Source organism: Monopterus albus, unplaced genomic scaffold (genome assembly GCF_001952655.1).
Source record: "Monopterus albus unplaced genomic scaffold, M_albus_1.0 scaffold268.1, whole genome shotgun sequence".
Taxonomy (NCBI): Eukaryota; Metazoa; Chordata; class Actinopteri; order Synbranchiformes; family Synbranchidae; genus Monopterus; species Monopterus albus.
The window spans coordinates 151524-159784 of record NW_018128148.1 but is presented as its reverse complement, the minus strand read 5'-3'; the positions used below and the strand labels follow the sequence as shown (position 1 = coordinate 159784).

The 8261-nt window shown below is 48.9% G+C and overlaps 1 protein-coding gene across 2 annotated transcripts in view; it reads right to left on the bottom strand.

Moving 5' to 3' along the window:
* mmp23bb (matrix metallopeptidase 23bb) overlaps positions 1 to 6318 on the bottom strand; it is a 14933-nt gene extending 8615 nt beyond the window's left edge. The window contains exons 1-6 of one of the 2 annotated variants that reach the window (XM_020621805.1): positions 5895 to 6318; positions 3857 to 3978; positions 3485 to 3624; positions 2833 to 3000; positions 1049 to 1213; positions 476 to 586 (exon numbers count right to left, since the gene is read on the bottom strand). In XM_020621805.1, the coding sequence (XP_020477461.1) occupies positions 476 to 586; positions 1049 to 1213; positions 2833 to 3000; positions 3485 to 3624; positions 3857 to 3978; positions 5895 to 5963 (775 nt within the window). In that variant the 5' untranslated portion in view covers positions 5964 to 6318. The remainder of the gene's footprint in view (positions 1 to 475; positions 587 to 1048; positions 1214 to 2832; positions 3001 to 3484; positions 3625 to 3856; positions 3979 to 5894) is intronic. The other variant, XM_020621806.1, reaches the window with a different exon arrangement.
* Between the last annotated feature and the right edge of the window lie 1943 nt (positions 6319 to 8261).

Here is an 8261-nt window from a genome sequence, read left to right as displayed (position 1 = left end):
ATGTTTCTATATGCCACCATTACACATTACTAACTTTGTCTCCTCTCTCCCGTAGTGTGTCCTCTCTCTCTCTCCCTGTAACTTTCTGCAGGTTGCCCTGGAGCTCTATATCTCTGACGAGCAGTCACCGGCCACATCGACCTGATCAGTGTTTGATTGTTGTGTCTTGTTGCTTTTCTTCTTTTGTCTCTCCTCTATCCACTCACCCCAACCGGTCGAGGCAGAAGGCCACCCACCAAGAGCCGGGGTCTGTCGGAGGTTTCTTCCGTTAAAGGGAGTTTTTCCTCCCCACTGTCACCAAGTGCTTGCTCAAGGGGGATTTGTTGGGTTTTCCCTATGTAATAATATTGATAACAGTAAGGTCTAGACCTTAGTTTGTAAAGTGTCCTGAGATGACTTTTGTTGTGATTTGGTGCTATACAAATAAAATTTGATTTGATCACAGTGTGTCAGAGGTCAGGTGATGTGGACTCACCATAGCAGAGGTCACAGCGCCGAGGACAGTTCTTCTTCATGAAGGTCCTCCTGCGCTCACAGAAGCCGAGTCGAGCCCAGGGATCACACACTCGCTTCTTGTCCAAACACCCTGTAGACACAACTCTGATCAAGTTTTCACTGTAGAAGTGTTCCCATCAGAGGTCACAGTATAAATAAGAGCACAGTGTCTTTTGACTGGTGAAACTGTGCAGTGCAGCATTAGTTTTTAGACTAAACACATGTTCCACAGACACACATTTATATCATGAAGAGTGTGACAGTGAAAAACGGCAGGTGCCTTCGTCGCCACAACGTACAGAGCCTGTAATTCCACAGACATAAACAGGTAGTCAGGCTATCAACTATTTATGTCTGTGAAATTACAGGCTCTGTCCGTTGTGCTGACGACGGCCTTTGGACTGGAACGCTCATTTTTACCTGCAGTTTTTCACTGTCACACTTCTAAAACATCTGAGGAGCCTCTTTGCTGCAGGCAGTTTTTCTGTGTATGGGACCTGTTGTTTATGATTCTCCAGTACAGAGACACTGAAGGAGTACACGTGTAACAGACCGTAGAGTCTTTGGATGCCCCAGACGTCATCCTGAGCAATGTTCCTCTGTCCGGTGTAAGTGGCGTTGGGATGCATGAGAGCCTGGGGGTCTCTGGAGTGCCACAGCCCGAGAGCATGACCGATCTCATGAGCCGCCACCTGGACCAGGTCGTTGAGCCACACCCCTGCAAAGAGACGTCCCAATGGGATTATATGGTGACATGTACATGGCAACAAATGGCTGAAAGACTGCAACAGGATGCAGTGTGTGTCCCTTCCTATCCTCTAATGTAACAACAAGAGCACAGTGATATAAGACCATGTTTTGCATGACATTTTGTGTATGGTGTAAAAGTTAGATTCCTAAACTGAACAGGTCCCCTTTTACCTTAAGTCAGGTTTTGTAGTTTAAGGCTGCATCTACATCCCAGGCCTTAACGCTCAGCTCTGACCTCGTTGTGTCGCTGCTTCCCGTCAGTGTGTGTCGGCGCCATGTACCCGGCTCCGGTGTGAACACTGCTGAGCTCCCAAACTGCCACGCGTGCACAGGTGTAAGTGAAATGTGAGCCACGTGTGCACAAGAATAACAACCAGGTCGTGTGTGCGATGGCCAAATGGCCCAGTTTCCTCCCAAACCGTTGGGTTACAATATGTTCCTTCCAGTTTGTCCTGATCAGAAGCTTCTCCATAAACGTCCACCACATGTGAAAGATCCTGGTCTCTCCACTGACCCCGTCGCTGTCGTCACTCTCCTCCATGTTTATTGTTACTGGTCTGTGAGGGGCCGATGCCGAATGATGACGACGGGCCGTATGTGCAGAGGAGGAGACGTTAAAACGACCACATGGATTCTGATCTGATGTTCTGATGGAATCAGGTCTAGGAGCACATACGCAGGTGGCCCAGATCTGGTCTGAGGACACCTGGTCTGTTCACACTGCTGTGGACACATCAGGTCTGGGTCACTGGGAGGGAAACTGCAGCTGGTCTGCTACAGTTACACACAATACTGTGAGTTAAGGTCTTCACATGTGTCAGTCTGTCTCCTATAGACTGGTTCACAAGCTGATGGTCAACTAATCTAAGAAGTGTTTTTAAAATTTTTAAAGGTAAGTGTTTTGGGGGCTCAGGAGGTAGAGCGGGTCGTTTCCTAGCCGGAGGATTAGCGGTTCGATTCCCGGCTTGTCCAGTCAACATGTCGAGGTGTCCTTGAGCAAGACACTGAACCCCCAGTTGCTCCCGGTGATGTCACCGGTGTGTGAATGCGTGAGTGCTTGGGAGTGCGAATGGGTGAATGGCCGAATAATGTGTGAAAGCGCTTTGAGTGTGCTGTAAAAAAGCATAGAAAGGCGCTATACAAGTATAAGACCATTTACCAAATCACATTTTGTTAACTTGTGCAAATCAGTACATACTGGACAGCTAGGTACACCTGGAACACACACACCTCTTCATGTTGGAGACAGTTATATGAAACATGATTAGAAAAGGGTCTGACTTCACCTGAGGACACTGTCCCAAGCTTCTCTGCTTCAAGAGAACAACAGGAACAAGAAAGATGACATGATGCAGTTGAGTGGTTTAACACACTCAATGTAAAAAAAATTATGTAAAAAAAGTATTGTTTTTATCCAGTGAAGTGGAAAAAGTGAAATGTCCCACATGTACTGAACAGGTAAGTTCCATTAAACTTCCACTGGACTAGAACCCATCAGTGCACTACACGTTTAGGAGACTCCAGTTTGTGACGCTGCAGCCCAGAGCACATGTGCTGCTGCTTGTGGCACTATGGCCGTACACTTACCTTGTTTCCAGCTGAACCTGGACTTGCCGAGGATCCAAAACTCATGGTTGTCAAAGTGGATTTCACCTCGTGGTGGCAGGAAGGCATGGGCCAGCTCGCCGTTCAGACCGTCAAAACACGGGTGAAGAGGAGACCACCAGCAGTCGGTGTGGTTGAAGGTGTAGAAACCTGAGGCGCACACACACCAACACACACACACGTTCCCATCTTGTCACAGCACTGACCTAAATTCATTTCTGGACACCTGGTGATCATTACTCCTCACCAACCCCGCTCAGAGACCAGCAGCACCAGTGAGCATGGTGGCCTCACCGCAATATGTCCAGCTCATCGCTCTGTGTCATAGACCTCCACTGTTGTCCCCCAGCTATTAACCCCCCCCCCCCGTTGAAGCTGTTTGTTGTAAACAGACATGAACCTACACTTCTGGTCCTCTTTTCAATTCAATTCAATCCAACTTATTTGTATAGCGCCAATTCACAATAACAGTCATCTCCCTTTAACGGAAGAAACCTAAACCTCCGACAGACCCTGGCTCTTGGTGGGCGGCCTTCTGCCTCGACCGGTTGGGGTGAGTGGATAGAGGAGAGAGAAAAGAAAAGCAAAGCATCAGCCATCCTTCTCTGTTAACTTAACCGGTCTCTGTTCATACCAATGGTGATGTCAGCAGTGGCGTTATTGTTGGTAACCTCGGTGAAGGTCAACGGAGACACGTCGCTCCATTTGGTGAAGGCGATGCTGATGGCCTTTCTGGTGTCCTCCATGTTCAGGGTGTTGGGAAACTTAATGATTCTGAGTTAAAGAACCAGCAGAGAGGTTTATTAGTGGTGGTCAGCGGTGCCCTGAATAAAGTCTGTCAGGCAAAGGGCATGAGTCTGTGGCACCACTTCACCTGCTGCACACTGTGAAGAGGCCACAACTGAAAACAATGGCCTCACTGTTAGACCAACGTGTTTCAGGCTTTATATATATATATGTCTGGTGAACATAAATTGTGTATGAGAGCTTAACTCCGCCCCTTTACCTGTACGTGATGTTGTGGTGAGTCCACCTATGTCCCAGCGGGTTGATGGTGTAACGTTTGTTTCTTGTTCCTCCATGAACCAAAGTGTCAGTGAACATTTCTGTCACTCTGCTGCCAGACACCTGCAGACACACAAAACAGCAGGATTCTAACCAATCAGCTGCAGCAATGACGTCCGCCAGGTGCAGCTGGGGTCAGGGTGACATGAGAAAGAAAACCTACAACGTCTCTGAGCTCACTGACCAAAGACAGAAGTTTCTCCACATGTTCGTTCATACGTTTCTGATGGACTCGTGGTGACACGTGGCAGCGACTGACTCCACACACATGTGAAACTCTTCTTTCTTCTTCCTTTGATCCCACTCAGAGATCTGCCACCCACATGTGAGCTGGACCAAGGGCCCCCTCATTCACCCACCAACCAAACCGAAAACACATTTCACCACTTCCTGAGCCTGATCAGAAATCTCACTGACAGAGCTCCCCCCAGAGTTTTTCATTCCAAGGCTTTTTACATTGTCTGAAGGAAGGAGGAGCCAACGCACCTCTTTACACTGCTGCTGTCTACTAAGGAGCAGCAGGTGAGCAGGGACAGGTCAGTAGCAGACAGGTATTCCAAGTGAACAGGCAGATGACGGGGTCTCGGTGAGGTGCTGGGCCGCCACGTGCACCAGAACACTCCACCTTGAGTGTCTAAGTCTCTGAGTCTCATGGAGGGATGAACACCATCCACCAGATGTTCCCTCATGTGGTGTTTTGATGATGGTGGTGGAGACGCTGTCTAACACGTCGCTCCAACATCTCCCATAGCTGTTCACCTGTGCTGAGACCTGATGACTGGGAAGGCCACAGCATCTGGTTCACATCATGGTCATCCTCAGACTAGTCAGGGACCCCTCATGTCCTGTGGACGGGGGCTGGCACTATCATCCTGGAGGAGACTGCTCAGTTATTCAGGTTTTCATTTGTCATCTGTCTGTAAGAGGAGCAGTCCAAAACGAGGAGGTCCACAACAGCCCCCCCCCCACCCACCCCCACCCCTTATCTCTACTCGGGTAACTGCTCAGGCCCCGACCAGGCCTAGGGGCCCAGTGGGTCAGAGGCCCATGGGACTCACTGGCAAAAAACACATCAGCGTCCAAAATGACCGAAATGTCATCAAAATGTCCAGTGTGTTAGCAAAATGCTGTCAGAGACATAGGCGTCCACAAAGAGACATTACGCAACAATATGCAAAATGTCCACAGAGAGACAGCATATCTACAGAGATGACATGTCCACAGAGATGACATGTCCACAGAGAGATGGCATATCTACAGAGATGACATGTCCACAGAGATGACATGTCCACAGAGAGACACCACATCCACAGAGAGACAGCATGTTCACAAAGGCATGAGAAATTGTTGATTTTGTTGAATTGTTGAATTGCAAGACTAAAAGCGGCTGATCTCACTGCTGCTTCCAGAAAAGTCTGCAGTTTCCATTTCTTTCCTTCAGTTTGTCGGTAAAATCTTTGCTTTGTGGAGCTGCAGCCCTTTTTCTAACGTGTTACACTGAATGATCCTATTAGACATGAGGTGTTTACTGAACAGGCTGCAGCTGATGGTTGTTGCCCTCATTCTACACTGAAGGCTGTTTTCTTTATCAATCAGTGAATCCTGGCATGGACGTCTGACACAGCAGCAGCCCTCACTCCGGACCTGACCACCCTGGTTCTACCCTCCTCAGCTGAAGCCTTATTTTCTGTTCTGTTCCTGTGCACCACAGCTACCTCAATGACACATCTCTGTTTTGTCCAACGTGTCCAAAGAGATTCAGTTTACTGTGACACAAAACAAATTACGTAGGAAAACAGCGGCACGTTAAGGATCTGTTCTGTAAATTAACCAATTTAACTGGTTCTAGTTCCAGTGTGACAAAGTGTGGGGACCACTGAGCTCAAACTGTCCGGTGTCTGTCGAAGATTCCGGACCGTGCAGAGTTTCATTAGAAAAACTTAAACAAGAGTTAAACAAAGCCATGTCAGTTCACTGACCTGCGGCCTCACGGCAGCTCCGCTCACCTTCATCATCGTGATCATGAGTAGGAGCTGAACAGGTTCCATGGTGAGAACTGGACTCCTACACCGTCCGACACATGACCCGCCTGTAAATCAGTCAGTCAGTCTCCAAAAAGCTTTCCAAACGCACAGATTTACGCACAGAGACTTCAGGTGTCCTCGGCGCCTTCTTAACACGGGAGAACTGGGGCAGTCTCCGAAAACCCGCAGCGGGTTCGGATCCGAGGGAGGAAAAAATCCAAACCAGAGAAGACCCGACCCGACCCGATAGGTCCCGTCTGTCTCTGCGTTTCTGCTGCGTCTCCTGTCCCAGTCTCAGCACCAGATAACCCGGGTAAATCAGAGTCTGGGCCCGGGTGGTCTCACTCGGCTCTGGAGCAAACTGAGTAAGTTCCCGGACAGTGCGCTCGCTCGCTGCTGCAGTGGGGCTGGTCCGGAGGGGAGTGGGCAGGTGAGCGGTGTCCATTTACACAGAAAGGATGCTTGTAGAATTTAACCCTTTTACTGCGGACACACCGACAGAGTCCGACCTGTCCCTCACGGGGTTCCCCTCATTTCTAATTCACCATGTTCAGTGAAACACGCCTTTTCTTTTCAGCAGTAAGAGCTGTTCCTCTGGATCTCAGCAGCAGCTAAACAAAAACTCAGAGGCCTTCAAGGCTCGGGGCCACAGGTGGGGCCATCTCGAGGAGTTTTAGCACCAGCAGGTGTCCAGATGTGTGGCGTTTGTCTCGTCTCTGCTCATAACATTTGTGTAAACAGCCGCCACTGACCGTCAACAGTCAGCTTCCTGACAGAAATGCTGATGAGCAACAGCACACGGAAACCCTGGAACAGGGTTACTCTAAAACCCCCTGGAGTGCTCTGAAAAACCCAGAGAACTCTGGGAAACTCCGTGGATTAAGAGGTGAAACTAACCCTGTGCAGTTCGAGTCCATCCTGCTTTAGCTGCTGCTTTTTCACATTTACAGAGGTGGATTTTGGACTTAACACATGCGCTGGTCAGAACTGCAGATCCCTTGTTGGTGAAATGAAACATCAGAAACAAAGACTTTAGTTAAACCTGGAACACAGGAGCGTGTCAGGTCTGGAGGTTTTTCCAAGGACTCGGTCTGACCCAAAGCTAATTGGACCTGATGACGACACAGGACATGATCAGAGCCAGACGGGTCCAGCTGGACCCACTTGTGTTTGTGATACAGTGACACAAAAGTGTCTTTGTCTTAAATCACAACAAAGTGAATCATGTTGAGGTTTAACCCACAGTGGAAGCGATGAGCACAAACCAGCTGCTCGCCCAGCTAATCGTGACAGTCAACGAGTCCTGTGCAGTATAAATCGGTTCAGTCGGTGCTGGCACATAATAAAGTCCCATCACTTGAAGTAGTTACATGTACTTTTACTTTTTCAGAGGAGTACAGAGTGGTATTAGTACCATTACTAAAGTATCCGAGGAGCACTGATGGAGACTCCGCTTTCCTCGGAGCATCGTCAGCAGAACGTTGCTCTGTTCAGATGGAAACTCATGTCTCAGTCACCAGACTGAATGAATATCTCTGCACAACAACAGAGCTGTGGAGCTGCTGGTGCACATCGCAGAAACCAAAACACTATACACTGGACAGCTGGGGGAACGCTGTCAGATTAAAGAACTTTCCAGATTAGACGTGAAGATTAAGACAACTGTTCCCTCAAACACCAACCCAACTTCAGTCAGTCTTTAGGCCGCAATCAAAGGTCAAAATCAATTTTGAAACAGTAAAGTAAATTTGTTAGATGTGCATAACACTAACAGATGCATTTGTGCCCTTGGCCCCGAGTTAATGTGTTAGTCCACTCAGCTGAAGTGTCAGTGGCCACGCTGACGTCCAATTCGCGTACAGTGTCGGTCGCTTCTCCTCTGTTAGCCCACATCAGACGTGACACCTGAAGAAAGGGGTTTGACCTGGACTTCCTGCCAGGGAGGCTCACCGCTGTGTCTGAACCCACTGACTTGCAGCACACGTGTCCCAGGCACATCGGTCCAGTCGTGGAACAGTGCCACTCTTTTTGTCTTGTCTTCTAGAAGCTGAACTGTGATGCTCTTTTTGTCTTGTCTTCTAGAAGCTGGTGGCTCCTTTCAGGTGGCTCCTCTTTCAGTCACTCTCACTGCCCTCAGGTGTTCTACATGTCCTTCCTGTTAAGGGGCTATGCTGCTCTTTGAATCTGTGCCCTTACCTTAACCCCACACCTGGCACAGTTCTTCAGGTGGTGTCCAGACCAGGACCCGCACAATCTAAAGCTTTGGAGGCCACTCCTCTAGCAGCTGTATATGTAGGATCCAGATGCAGACTCGTGACAAGG